Source organism: Spea bombifrons, chromosome 1 (genome assembly GCF_027358695.1).
Source record: "Spea bombifrons isolate aSpeBom1 chromosome 1, aSpeBom1.2.pri, whole genome shotgun sequence".
In the NCBI taxonomy this organism is placed as follows: domain Eukaryota; kingdom Metazoa; phylum Chordata; class Amphibia; order Anura; family Pelobatidae; genus Spea; species Spea bombifrons.
In genome coordinates this window covers 21,325,679-21,341,113 of record NC_071087.1, presented here as the reverse complement: position 1 = coordinate 21,341,113, position 15,435 = coordinate 21,325,679, and the positions used below count along the sequence as shown (strand labels likewise).

General features: G+C 38.5%; 1 protein-coding gene across 1 annotated transcript in view; it reads left to right on the top strand.

The window, feature by feature from the left end:
- KCTD8 (potassium channel tetramerization domain containing 8) overlaps nt 1–4,156 on the top strand; it is a 44,596-nt gene extending 40,440 nt beyond the window's left edge. Inside the window, exon 2 of the mRNA XM_053458417.1 lies at nt 3,652–4,156. Coding sequence (XP_053314392.1) covers nt 3,652–4,112 — 461 coding nt within the window. The 3' untranslated portion in view covers nt 4,113–4,156. The remainder of the gene's footprint in view (nt 1–3,651) is intronic.
- The last annotated feature ends 11,279 nt before the right edge of the window (nt 4,157–15,435 follow it).

Here is a 15,435-nt window from a genome sequence, read left to right as displayed (position 1 = left end):
GCAAATCATCAAGCATATAACAGAGATTTAAGTCAATCTGCTTTGTTGTAAATCTACAACAGTTTTGTAGGAAACAGTGTCATATTCATTACTCGGCTCCTGGGCTAATTAAGCAAATTATGTGTACATTACTTCGCAACATGTTTTTTTTAATGGTTATTTATTTATTTATTTTAACTTCACATAGTTCAGTCATTGTTTTCCATGTTATTGTTGTTAGAGTTTATAAAGAAATAATTCAGTACATGGCTATTTTTCACTTCCTAAAATTAATGGGAGTACTGAAAGACTGTTGCTGATTTTCTGATGCTTACAGGCTGGTTGAGTGGGAGAAGGGTCATAAGCTTACCAAGGAACATGTGGGTTTCATATGGGTTAGCATATTTAATCGCTGGGAAGGTGAGCGGAATTCGGTCACACACAGTCTCTTCCTACATCCTGGCATCTTGGCTGCCAACCCAGTTCCCCAGGTTCTTCTGTTGGTGGGTTCTTTAAGGTTCCTACCTTTGGTGAACCCCGTATTACGTGAACTGACACTCTCTTCTCACACACCCTACCTATATTACATTATGTCTTCATGTTGTTCTGACCAACTAATGCCCTGGATTGGCTAATGTACATACAGCCAACTGCCCTGGAAATTGTGGTGCCAGTTGGGACAAGCAACAGTCAAGGCATAAGTTCTGATGTCATTACTATTCCAAACAAACCAGGACTGCTGACAGCTATACATTAGAGGCTGTGCTCAAAACTCATTAATGTCATGGCTACAATATGTTGCATTGGTACGAAAACGACTTATGACACAAAAAATCCAACATATTTGTGCATTAAGTATACTCCAGTTCAGTCTTTCCTGCTCAAAGTATCATAGCTCATTGTGGATTTGTCAATGGGAGATCTAAGTCAACCATTTATCTGTATTTAACATTAAGAGTTTAAGAAATGTTACAGACAGTGCTATCCCAAACAAAATATAGTGCCTAAAACCAAAGATGTTTTGCAGCAGGTATTAAAATAGGTGGGCTAGATGAGCTGTTATCTTTCTGTTTCAGTGAAAGTAAAGAAAGTAACATGGTTCTATGGTCTTTATTTTCTCCAAAAGGAATGAGGACAAAAGAGATTGTTAAACGCTTCCAAATTTTGTACGCATTTCAGAGGTTGTTTACTACTAAATAAGTCTATTATAAAGAATGGCATGTGCCTATAAATATTTAGTATTCACTTTTTCATTAGCCTAGGCCCTAGGACAAGCAGAGTTATGGTTATGTTTTAACTTCAATTTGAATTTAAATTTCTGCTTAAGAATTATTGGGCAGGGAGTTAGCAGGAGTCGGTTCCAAGGCATGTAATGAAAGATGTAAAGTGTGCTGTGTGTTTTGTATGGAGGTTAATCTGTCCAGCAAATTAAAGCAGCTGGCAACATTTCAGCTTCTAAAGCATTTTCAGTTTCAGAATGTCTTAGAAGGAAGAAAAAAAGTTAAAGAAATAAATGAAAACATTAACATTTTCTACAAAGGAACTTCCTAGGGCTGGTCACCTGGAGCCTTCAGTATTTGTGTTCCTTGTAATAGATGGGAAGGGTCATACCTAGGCTACATGGGCCTATATTTATTTCCAAAAATACTGTAAAGGTGTGGGAATGGACAGAGCTAAACACCATTCCATCAACTGCAAGCTTAAATACTACCCCACAGACCCAATATTCACTCTGATACCTACAGCATCCAGGTGATCCAAACCCATACAAATCCATGGTCTTATCATGATTCCATAGCTTCATTTAATTGTGTTAAAACATTAGGATAGTTATACAACCTTATTTAAATGTAAGGCATTGTGTTTTACAAACACAACAGAGACTGGAACAATATATACTGTCATTTAAAGCAGACCAGCTGACAGATTAAGTGTTATATACACGTTACAGTTAAAAGGAGCCCCAGGTCTAGTGATCCAGCTGGTATTTGTCCTATTTCAGTCTTGCTTCCCAGCCTACACAACACCCTATGCGTATCATCGGGATAACTTTGAACCTCTTAGCCAACTGCAAGCTGTATGTTCAGCTGATAATTGATTCTAAAGGTTCTAGTTTAGGATGTTATTGCATTCGTAAACAGTGGCTTTAGTTTCTATCATTTGCCACAAAACATAACTATGGGAAACAAACACTTGTGTGGAGCATGTGTGTATATCTATTATTGCACAGTTTTGCAAAAGCGTAACAGTTAAAACGATAATTGAAGAAGCAATGTTTAGTGGGCCATACAACAAAAACCTCCCTTTTCTTGGTCGCTTTACTTTCTTGTCTCTTTATTGTTCTAATATCCTGAACTTTACAGTTGCTGTAATTTTACTGAAAATTAGACTTGGGCGCCGGTGGTGCCTTCATGTTAGTCTTCATGTTCGTCTTTGGAGAAAAAAAAATCTTCGTTTTCCGCGAATATTCGCCCATTCCTGTTTCCTGTATTCGTGTGCGTTCTTCGTGTTCGTTTTTTTCTTAGTTTTTTCCGTTTTTTTTATAAGGGGTTAATATGGGGTTAACGCGGTACGGAATACGCAGCAGCTTTGGCACCAGGAGTTTAAATGTCCGTACGAGCAACTCTATTACTCAACCAATGAAGTACACCAGACTTTTAAAATCCTTTCCCTGCAGCTTGGCCCGCAGAGACCACTGGTCTCCCTGCTACAACAGTTAAAAGTCCGTATGAACAACCACTAAAGTCGCTTGTACAGACCTTTAACTGTTATAGCAGGGATACCAGTGGTTAACCCCTGAAGGCGAACCTACAGATTTCCGCTCCCGTTATCTCTGCAGCATCGCAGGGGTTAATGGGAGCAGAAATCCGTAGGCTCCCCTCCAGGAGTTAAAAAGGCCGTGAGAATGAGCCTATTGGTCGCCTGCATGGTCTTCCTCTGGCATCAACTTAAATACAAATGTGCCAGCATAATTAATAAACGATCAATGGTTTGAATAGATGTTTGTTAAAATGTTACTGGAAACCATATAATACAAACCACACATGACAAAATGAGCAAAAACATTCCTAATTTAGTTATATTACTTTGAATTCTAATTTATGATTACAGAATATTTTCTGCTTGTTCATTCATTTTGAGTAATCAAGGTTCATTTGAATTTTGATGACATTTCTGTCACTAGATAAATGCACATGTTTAACTCATTTTGCAGAACCAGGTGTTTCATATACACTTGGCACCTAAACTACTTGCTACGTGGATATTTTTACCAGTGTCTGATAATCCAATTTCTTTGTTATGAAATTGCCATGCGTAGCAATGGCAGGGCTAATATAGTACGGGAGTTTAAACTCAAGAGATAGGCAGGAGGTTGTATTGAATCTAGGATGAGACCAGGTTTGTGTCTTTTCACCAGGAAAAATGGGCAGACTCAGTAGGCCAAATGGTTCTTATATGCCTTCAAATTCTGTATTTCTATTGTGTCCCTTGAAAAAGATGCTAAATTACTTGTTGTAGGCAGAGGTGGCAAGTGGTATGAGGCTTTTAATGTAAAGCCTGTTGAACGTCTTGGTGTTGATGAATGTAATAATAAATAACAAAATTCTAGAAGTTGATGCAGGCCAATTATGAAAAAAATATATAATAATTGTGTATGTTTTGTCCTTCTAGGATCCCCACAGAAAATTGTTTCCCCAAAACCAGGATGTGACGAAGAAAAGCAGAATAAAATGTTAGATAAAGGCAGTGAGAGTGGAACGTCCTGTAATGATTTATCTTCATCCAGCTGTGATAGCCATTCTGAAGCTAGCACTCCTCAAGAAAACACACCTGTACTCCCGCAGTCCACACCCCACCAACCTAACACCCTAACGCTGGATCGTCCTTTGAAGAAGAACAAAGTGCAATGGGTACAGCCGCCGGACAAACGTAGGAATAGTGAACTATTTCAAACGCTGATTAGCAAGTCTCGGGAAACTAACCTTTCTAAGAAGAAAGTTTTTGAGAAGCCAAGTGTGGAAGAGGAAATGAAAAAGTGTATACAGGATTTTCAGAAAATTAAAATACCAGATTACTTCCCCGAAAAAAAGCGCCCATGGCAGATGGAATTATTAGAAAAATATAATGTCTAAGAATGTTTATCCTGTGTTTTTGTGTACCATGACTACTATGGCTGACAGAATAGGAAAAGGCTCCAGGCACTCAAGGGTTCCATCAGGCAGATTTATTGAAGGAGAAAGACAACAACGTTTCGACCTCACGATGAGGTCTTTATCAAGTTGACTATGGCTGACAGAACATCATACATTTACAAAGGTCTGATAATGGACTAGACAGATCTCATGGTAGCTCATGGTTTTTAGAAAAATAAACACAATGCCAAAACTGTGAATTTTCCAAATGCTTAGGGGCAAAAAAAACTAACAAACTCTGCATGATTTACTATTTTACCGACAATTAGCTTCTGATATCCTCTTTGTAACATGTAGATATTTTTTCTAAGTATTTTATCACTTAGTAGTTAATGATTTTCTGAAAACATTGATGTAAAATTAAGAAGAAATTTTGATGTAGGTGCAATAAAGCAAATATTTAGGATGCATGAAAAGTGTCAGAAATGTAACACAGGTGTAAGACCAACTTTGTTTGTTGCTTTGATTACTATCAATGTAGTATCAGACTCTTGTGTATGTCACTGGATGGTTTCTAATGTGTGTTAAATGTTTCAAATGTAAGTGCGGTATAAACGTTCATTTATGCTGCACTCTCATGTTTAACTATTTTAGGGCTGCTTGTATGAAATGTAAAATTAGAAGAATGCACAACCTGAAGGATCAATGAATGGTTTCATTTTTATTTTATTTGATCTTAAGAAAATGCCAATGATTTTCCTGTACTAATTATTATAATTATTAATAAAAGGAAATAACATTATGTGTTACAGATTTGGGCTTGAATAATGAATTCCAAGTTATTTTTAATAGCGTTAGCATTTGCTAATCTGTTAATTAAACCTTCACTGAACCTTGTCAGAAACACACGTCTCATATACATTGACACACACATGCCTTCACAGGGTGTGTACATTCATGACTCCTTGTACCGATCCAGAGTACTTGCCAGTATACTCACTGTTAACGCACAGATTGAGTTGTTGACGATCTCAACAGTCATTGCTCACAAAGCACATTCCCTTCCTTCCTTACCTCCCTGATCCATCTCAACCAAGGCACAACATGTGGAGAGGAGGATTACCTGCTTTGGAGAAGTACCAGCGACAGCTGAAGGCTAAACAAGTAGCTTTTATCTGAAATTAGAACCTCTACAGCTAGAACAAAAAAAATTAATGGTGTCATTTAGGATTGTCGAGTTTCAAGTCTGCAGATGCATCCAAGTGAGGATTCTTATGTCATAAATGTCGATTTCACAAACTCTGTGTAAGTGAAGCTCTGTCAATTTTTCACTAGGAAGAAATAAATTCTTTTTATTAAAAAAAAATGTATAGCTATATATTAGAATCCAGCAGCAATGATGCATCTCCTTCGAATGACACTGCCATTTATTGCTCTATTATTGGAACCTAGACAACTGCAGTGAAGGCAGAGCACCAGGGTTTCTTAGTGGACATTTTAGCCCCTTCAAGGTGACTTCAATGACATCTGCTGCTTTTCTTAATTACTAATTATTGCTAATTACCAGATATATACTACTGGATTGTGTTTGCGTCATGAAATTTTCCAAGATGTGTTGATCTAAAAAAGTATTCCACACTTAGATGTGGCATATGCCACTGGCACCAGTTACATTGAAAAGAACCCAGGAAGCCACATAAGTCTTATTTAACATATGCCCAAGATTTAACTAATTTACCATTGTATTGGGTGTATGGGGGAGGCGTTACGGTCTGACCGACTATGCTATATGGTTTGTTAACTCACATTCAGTCAAGAAATTAGTGAATAAAGGCATCTGGCTAATTTAGGTCTGGGGGAAAGAGACTTCATTAGCATTGCCATAAACATCATTATTAGCTGAGTTGACTTAAGATGACTTCCAGATCTACAGACAAAGTTAATTGGAATAATGTGGAAAACCCCAGTTGCCCAAGTGCTTCATTACATAACTGCACATAATAGTATACTTCATACCCAAAAGAATATGTTTCACTTAAGTTCTAGATTGCTTGAATGGTGTATAGTCAGAGGCAAGGGACATTATAATAGGGCAAAAAGGTGGTTACAAGGGAATGGAACAGAAAGAGCTACAAAGCAGAGAGAGGGCAGACTGCGTATCCCAGGGTGGCTCTGTATACACAAACATAGGCTATAGAGATGTGCGTTAAAGACGAACTGTTTCTATCATAGTTTTTAACACAACTATATTCATTAATTCAAATGATCTATAGGTTGTAATGGGGAATAATATTCATGGTTCCTCTACTCAACGGTTATGCTATTTTTAGGGTGTTATTCAATAACATTTTAGGCATCATCAAATAACAAAAGAAAGTTTTAAGCACTCCAGCCATACAACACAACATGAAAAATACATTGAATGGATAGCCAAATTTCTATGAGATTAAAGTTATATAAAATCTTCAGTACTAGACCTACTCACAAGTGGGGGTCCACTTGCTCTAAGCTTGTTGGAGTCCCTCAATGGTGTTCATCCTGGGGTGTGCCCAGGGACAGATGGGCCTGGCATACTGGCAGGAGATCTGTATAAGACCCTTCTTCTGATTCTTGCCAGAGTGGTTACCAAGGTAGTCTTGTATTCTGAAATGTGTTAATACTGGAGCTATTGGAGTTTCAGCACCTACAAACTTATAGTTATTTGTGTATACTTTTGACATTCATGTCACAAGGGCAAGCACTTTAATTACTGAAGTCACAAATGTACTCTGTAACGAAAATAACTGCAGGATTCACCAGAAGGTGCTCTAATCTGACAATCATTTTGCTTTAGTTTTAAGGGCACGTGCCTGCAATCATATAGAACATGATTACAGTAACTTATGACATATCCGGGTGAATTCAATCACATTAGGAATAGCTTCAATTACAGGCTTGATTGAATAAGCCTATTAAGTATTCCAGTGAAGCACCTTGCCAAGGAACATGGTCTGGAGAAAGTTTAATCATAAACACGCAGCCTTCATAAACAAAGAACCGCAGCTCATGCAAATGGTAATTATTATGCACAGATTTTAAAATACATGCTATTATTTCGAAGACAGATTTGTATTGTTTTATATACATGTTTTCAAAATTTACATGGAAAAAGCCAGACCTCTGTATTATATGCACAGCAAAAAATACCGGTATACAGAAAGGGGGGTGCACAACCTAAAAAGCATAAAAGGCATACAATTCAGATTCCTGGGTTGCTGCTAGAATTATAATGACCAATAAGTATACAAAACAAAGCAATAATTCAGTGCCTACCAGTGATTACCATTCAAAAAAACATTCAAAACACACCTAAGGCATAAATATCGAGTATATTAAAAAAGCAGAGCAGTCCCATTGATTCAGCTCCTTGGTAAGCAATATAGCCATTAATAATTAGATATAACTCGCCAAATGTAGGTACTTTGAGATAGTTGCGGATCCCCAATATTTATGCTTTAGCTTATGGTTTATAGAACTTCCATATTTTGTTAATGTACAGTTGTATTTGTGGACATTCAGTAATGCTAAAAAATAGTGTTTCATCCAAACATTTAAACACCAGAGTTCAGCTATTAAATGTTTTAGTATTTGTGTGTGAGCTGTGTGCAGCTAACCTACCCATTTCTGTTCTTTACCTAAGATTACCTACAGATGTCATAAGGTAACATTATAACAATTATCAAACATCGATGATCTGGAAAAGCTGTATAATGCAGTTTGAGGATTGTGCGCTAAAGAGGGAGCTCCTAGAAGAGTTCTATTTTCAACTCACTGACTTAATTATGCATTATGATGGGCAAACTTTGACAAATTTCTCCCGCAAGCTGGTGCTACAAAATGCATAATACAGTCAATTAGGAAATTTTAATTCTCACAGGGGCATAACTAGAAACCACAAGGCTCCAGTGTGAGCCCCTCAACTTCACCAAGCAATGTTCCATAGTGCCTCCTTTGCCCCAACCAGCTTGTGAGTGGCATCTTAGCTCCCAAACAGCCTACTAGCCTGTGCCATCTTTGCCCCAAAAAGTCTGATCATGCCATCTTTGCCACCAGTTTGCCAGTGCCATCAAAAAGCTTGTCTATGCCATCTTTGCCAAAAAGATTGTCATTGCCCCCAAGCAGCTTGCCTGTGCCTTATTTGGCATCAAACAGCCTGCCTGTGGCATCTTTACCACCAAACAGCCTACCTGTGCCACCTTTAACCATGAACAGCCTGCTTGTGTCCCTGACCACCTCATGTACCTGCGGGAATGGTGTGTCTCTCATCCTCTGTGCTGTGTGCAGGCTCTGATCTAGCATGCAGGAAGTGGATGTGAAGTCACTTCCCACACATTGGATCAGTCAGACTCAGTGTACAACAGGGGAGGGCTAGCACCTTCTGTCCCAAGGGGAAGGTAAAGCCAAGTGGCCCCACACTCATGCTAGCATACATACTCATGCTTAAACATACCTACACTAACATAAATTTACTTATTCTCACTAACACACACACAAACGCTTACACATAGACATCCACGCTAATACACACTCCCTCTCACACCACTTACACATACACATCTATGCTATCAAACACACATACACATCCATGCTAACACACACTTACACATACACATCCATGCTATCACCTAAACACACATACACCTCTATGCTATCTAACACACATACACATCCATGCTAACACACAAACACTTACACATACATGCAAACACTTATACATTCATGCTCACATACTGCATAGTACCACCCAGTATGAAATTCTGAACTCTCCTTCAAACTCACACTTTAGTGAAAACACGCCAGCTGTCTTTGTAAATGCACTCCCTGCATTAAACATGTTTTTAATATTAAGAATTTAATATTTTGATATTTATTGGCTTATTGCTTTGGAGCACTTTATGCTGCCTGCTTGGCTGCCTGCTTGGATGGCACAAATTGAAAACGCTAAAATTTACAATATTGAAAATTGACCATAACATTAACACACATTTAGACATGCTGGTATAGAAGGACAAGCGGACCATGCCCTTGTGAGCTTATGATCTATTAGGAAGTTGAGGGAGGATACAGAAGGAGAGGGACTGGTTGGGGAGGATGATTTGATTCTAGCAAGGGTCTTGCGGAGAAGCAATTGGTTTGGGCTGATTTGTGCTCACATAATGATGGGGGATCAACTAACTTGTAATATGAAGTCTAGATCTCTTTTGGTAAGTTATATGACAGAGTGTTACATGGAACCAGGCTTGTAAGAATATGCACATGCAATGTCACATGTGGACTTAACCTAATCTGCATTCTGTATATGCCAGTGGTATGTCCACTACTAGCATATGTAACCATGTGCTATAGAGAAGCAGGATATAATAATCTGGAAACAATGACAATTTCAAACTGAATGCATAACTTTTAAAAATGATTTGTTTTGACAATTACTCACTTTACATATTTAAAGTCATCAATGACAGTAATAAACAATGCACAGCACCAGGTATATTTTCATCGTCAATCTCTAAAAACAGTTTACCTAATAAACCTTACAATCCTACACGTGATGCATGGTTTTCCTTACACTAGGCATTCAATAGCCTTGCTTACAGAGACACTCCAATTACCATGTACTTTGAGCTGCAGTGTTTTAATAGGGTAAGTGTATTTTTTTGTTTCACACTAATAAATAAAAACGCATATTAAAGTACTTAGAACTACTTAACCATGCATTCTTTGTTGGTAGAGCTGTATGGGACATTATACTGTCCCTTCCACGTGTTCCTACACAATATGGAACCTGTACATAGTGTTCTCATATTAATAAAACTATTGTAGCTGTATGATAATTGGGCTGGTTTCCTAGTGGGAAAATGGGTTTGAAGCTCTGGCACTCAATAGCAGCATACATGTACAGTGTTAGCTCACTACTGGCAATGGAGGATACACTTGTGTAATTGTTTTACCATTCTAGCAGGTACATACAGTATGTTTATTCTCTTAATTCTTCTCTGCTCCGATATTTGGCTTGTTTCCTTTCTTGTATCTCCTATCAATTTCTGATGCCATGTAGCTGTGTACATAAAAAAGATTTACTACTCATCTCAAAAGCCAAGCTTATATGTTCCAATCTTGAGTTCAGACTGGCACTCACCTTTGGACCTATAAACTGTTTTCTCATTTCTGTTGAAATCTGTAATTTATAAAAAAAAATAAAAAACATGGAAATGTTAAAATGTATCACAAAACGAAGAAGTTTATTTACAAATTGTCTTCTTTTTGACTGTATATTTCTGATAGGAGCACAATATATTTGTCTACTGTGCTTAATGTAACATCAGCTCCCTTTGTAAAACTGATTTATAATTCTAAGGACGTAGATTCAACTCAGTCTGCATTGTTATATAACCATAAATTGCATTCTATAAAACACTTTGTAATGTTATTCTTGGTACAGTGCTCCATAAATCAGTTTAATATTTGTGTGAGTTTGCCTTGATCCATTATGTGTTTTTTTTAAAGGCTTGCAAAGGTATGTACATTATTATAGTTTCAAAAATATTGTTTTTTGCTGATGATATGTATTTTGTGAAATATCAAAAAGGTTATATATTGTATGTTAATATATTGTAATTACCGTATTTGCTCGATTATAAGACGAGGTTTTTTCCAGAGCAAATGCTCTGAAAAATACCCCTCGTCTTATAATCGGGGTCGTCTTCTCAGACCCCCCAAAAAATGTCTGCTGGGGCCATGCTGCTTACCGGTCGCGAGCAGCGTCTCTTCTGTTAGAAGCAGGAGGACAGGAAGCTTGCAGCGTCCTCACAGAGCTCTATCTCCCCCTCCCTCCTCTGGGGGCGGGGCCAGAGAAGTTGCTCTACAGCCGGTCCCCTGCAGAAGTCTTCGAGTGAGAGATCTGCAGTTCAGGTAAGGGGGTGGGGGAGGGTTTTTGGGTAAGTATGTGTGATTAATGTGTGTTTAATGTGTGAAGTATGTGTGATTAATGGAATGAATGAGTATTTAAATGTGTTTGTGTGTGATAGCATGGATGTGTAAGGGGGGTGGGGGTTGTAGCATGGCATAGGGAGGCTGTAATCCCACTACTATCATCCCCAGGTTCCAGCATGTACTGGCTGCCTTGGCTTGATAGGAGTGTGATTGCTGTTAGCAGTTTGATATATATATATCAAACTGCTAACAGCAATCACACTCCTATCAAGCCAAGGCAGCCAGTACATGCTGGGTTAAAAGGCATATCATGGGGCTGAGTGGCATATAGGGGGTTAAAATGCATTTCTGGACCTCCAGAAATGCATTTTAACCCCCTATATGCCACTCAGCCCCATGATATGCCTACATACCTCCAGAAATGCATTTTAACCCCCTATATGCCACTCAGCCCCATGATATGCCTTTTAACCCCCTATATGCCAGAGTGGCATATAGGGGTATAAGGCATATCATGGGGCAGAGTGGCAAATAGGGGGGTATAAAGCATTTCTGGGGGCAGAGTGGCATAACTGGGGGGGGCAGGTTGGCAAATAAAAGGAAATTTAAAAAATATATTTTTCTCAATCATAGCTTTTATTAAACATGAAAAAATAATTTACATGAATTAATATTTACTGGTAAAACTTTTTTCCTATAGGGTCGTCTTATATTCAGGCTTTTTGTTTTTTTCCTAAATTAATATTTTGATTTTGGGGGGTCGTCTTATAATCGGGGTCGTCTTATAATCGAGCAAATACGGTAATTACAATTAGGTTAAATAAGTTCCAATTATTGGCCAAACAAATACCGGTGAGAGAAGCAAGGAAATATACATTTTGAATATGGTGAATGCTGACAGCCATTGAAAACATAAATTACTATAATTTAGGAAATAATTTAATTCAAATTATCACTTTTGCAGGGATATTTTAATTTTGTAGCAGATACTTTAAATTTATAGAAAATATGCACCTTCTGCTCTAACTTGTCGTTATGTAGCTTTATTACAAGAAGTCTTTAGTCGACATTGATAACTTTTATTACGGCCAACATAAAAAAAGATGTAACGTTATCAGTGTGAAAGTAGCATATAGACAATGTCAGGCACCTCAGGGAGCATGATAACATCCTAAAAAAACTAAAACTGAAGTGACCTAACTAAAGAACATTTGTCCTGTTGATTCAATACAAGATTTACCATAATCACAGGAAGAACTGACAGAGACTTTTATTTAGGAGCAATTGTAGCTCTTGAAGCCCACGGGTAATTGTACTCAAAAAAAGAAACATGTAGCATTTGTTTAGTGCAAATCTTTAGATTTTTGTAAATAAGTCTTTGTAAACATGTGATGTCATTATCCTTATAAGAGTTGTGTGTCTCCCCCATATACTTTGTTACATTCTTGTTACAGTCTTGCAGTTTAGTTGCATGCCCTTGTGATCGTACCCTTGTCTATTCCCAATGTAACCCTGTGTGTGTAATTAAACCATCTACTTTCTTATCAGCATCTTCCGGCTATTATTTGGGCTATGTGAATTTAACCCCTTCAATCCCAGGGGGTTTTGGTACCTCAAGTCCCGGTGCAATGTCGGTTCAGCGATTATTCTCTTTTCCTGTGAATAGTGTACCCACGTAAACTATATATTGTTTTTTCAAGGAGAGATAGAGCTTTCTTTTGATACCATAGTTAGATGATTAGCTGAAAATTTAGAATGAGAAATTTAGTAAAAACTAGCGAAAATTTGAAAAAAACACCTAATTTTCCCTATGAATCCTCGCAAAATTAGGTAACGTGATGGAAACCCCCCCACGTTTATCAATTCAGGTGTCCTGATTGCCTCAAAATAAAAACATGAAACCGCACAACCCATAGGTAAACAATTATCAAAATAAAACTCTCCTTCAAATTGAAAGCCCAACGTACAAAAACTTGCTGGGTTAATAGGTAAGAGCCTAAACACTGCCTCAATATCTACTTTAGCCAGCAAAGTGTTTTTACCGAAATCTCTGACCCATTTCAAAGCATCTTCACAGGAGGCATAATGCACCAGAAAATCAAACTTATTAACTTCATCATTCAAAGAATCTCCTTTCGGAAATGACAAGTGACAAATTAATCTAACTGCACCTGCTTCCTTTTTGGGAACTAAACCTAGAAGAGATAACCTAAAATTAGCAAAAGGTGGCAAACTAAAATGTCCTTTAATTCTGCCCAAACTTAACTATTTCTGAATCTTCTTTCTAGCCACAGCCTTATTCTCCTCTATTGATTTCAAATTATTAACCCAAACACAGTCTTTTCCGTTAAAAACCAGAACCTTAAAACCCTCAGAAAAACAACAGCCTATTGCTCAGCCTATTGGGTGGGGTTTGGGTAGCTATTTCGGGGACCGTTTTCCCACCAATGGTCAGATGCTATTGACCAGCATTGTAAATCAGTGAATCCCCGCCCTCCCGCCCCCTTTTTATTTTATCTTTTCTTTTATGGGACCGTAGTTTTCGGCTGAATTTTATTGATAATGTTTAGAATTGGTTGTTATACTGAAATTTTATGTTCAATGTGTTTTTCTCCACAGGTTCAGTCCCTGGGGAATCTTTCGGAGGGTAGGGTGTTCTGACCCAGCGGATTCCATTTGGTATTTGGCGGGATATCGCTACAAAATGTTATTTATCGACAGTTATGATTTTTACATGTTATTGATGGCATAACCTATCTCATATTGTTCTTAATTTATTTCTTGCATTTGTCGCAGTAATAAAGCACTGTGACCTTACACTTTTCCAACGACCTCAAGTCTCTCGTGTCTTATTCAAGGTTTGGGTTTTACGCTGTATGTTAATATATGGTGCCCAAGTCATGCTGACCCATGTACCCACATCCTTCATTCCCCATTGTAAATTTTTATGTACCGACTTCTGCCTAAATACCTCATCATAACTAAACCATGCCAAACCACCACAATTCTTATATGCTTCCAAAACAGCCTCAAGGTGCTGAAGCAAACCCAAACTTTGCTTTTGACAATATACACTATGCAAAAAGCCTGCAACCAGTTGTTAAAGGATCTTGCCACTGGTATGTGCCTATCCTCATCTGTTTCATGTTTAATCAAAAAATCCTTGGAAGCAGCTAAAAGCGATAGAATAACCACATACTCATTATTCCAATTTTTTTCTTTAACCGCATTATTTAGATGAAAGCCTAGCGGTGAAACCTCACAGGACAAAGATTCCTTCATACAAGACTCATTAATCACATTCTTTCTAGGTAAAGCATCGAATAGAATCGATTTTTCCCAAGCCTGAGCTGGACTAGAACCTTGTAATACGTTTAAATAACCAACTAAAGAACCCACCAGTTCATTTAATTTACATAAATCAGCCTTTTTGTACTCACCAACACTGGCCCCAGCTCCGCCTTCCTCCTGCTCACTCTCCCGCGGTTCTTCTTGTTGCTGTCCAGAACCAGGTACTGCCAGATCTTGATGCCCGTACCGGCCCTGTGGTATATTTTTATCCTCCTCTTGCTGCTGCAGCTGCTGCTTTTTCTTCAGATTCACCCCTCTTCTTCCTGGTGACCGAGATAGGGGCTTTTTTCTGCCTGGATGCCGGCCTCCTGCTTTTACTTCCGCGTTCTTCACTCGCTGACGTCTTCAGGCTGCTTCTTCTTCTTCTACGTGACGTTTCAGCCAAATCCCGCAATACTTCTGTGAAATCCCGCAATGACTTCTGCAACTCACACGTTACTTCAAATGGAGCTGTTTCATGTTCTAACTCCTGCAACGGTGAGGATCTTCGTCTTCATGGACGTCCAGACAGCTCTGCAGCCAAGCCTCTCGCCATAGCGAAGTTTTTCAAGCAGAAGTTCCATTTTGCCCGCGGCTCTCCTGCACAGCTGCTATTCACCAGCCTTGAAAGGTCAGTATTAGCAGCCAGCGGTTTGCCTTGAGGCATGAAAAAAAAACTCTCCTTACAGCCCTCTATATAAAGCACAACTTCCCGCCCTTAGCGCAGCACGAGGCGCCGCCAGGTGTCCGCGAGGCGAAAGCGGCAAAATACTTAATAGCGCAAGCATTTTAAGGTTATATAACTATGCCATTTTAAAGAAGAACCTGTGAACCTTTCAACCCTATTGCTGACCTCTGCATCACCCTACCACCTATCCCCACAACTACAGGCCGCCCCGTGCTATTTAGGTAGCAGGGCATTACATATTTCACCGAGGTTGCTGGAAATGAAGAAATCCGAGTTTTGTTAATTTATGAATGTTTTGTAAATATTTGTGTGTGTAGTGTGTGCAGTGACAACACC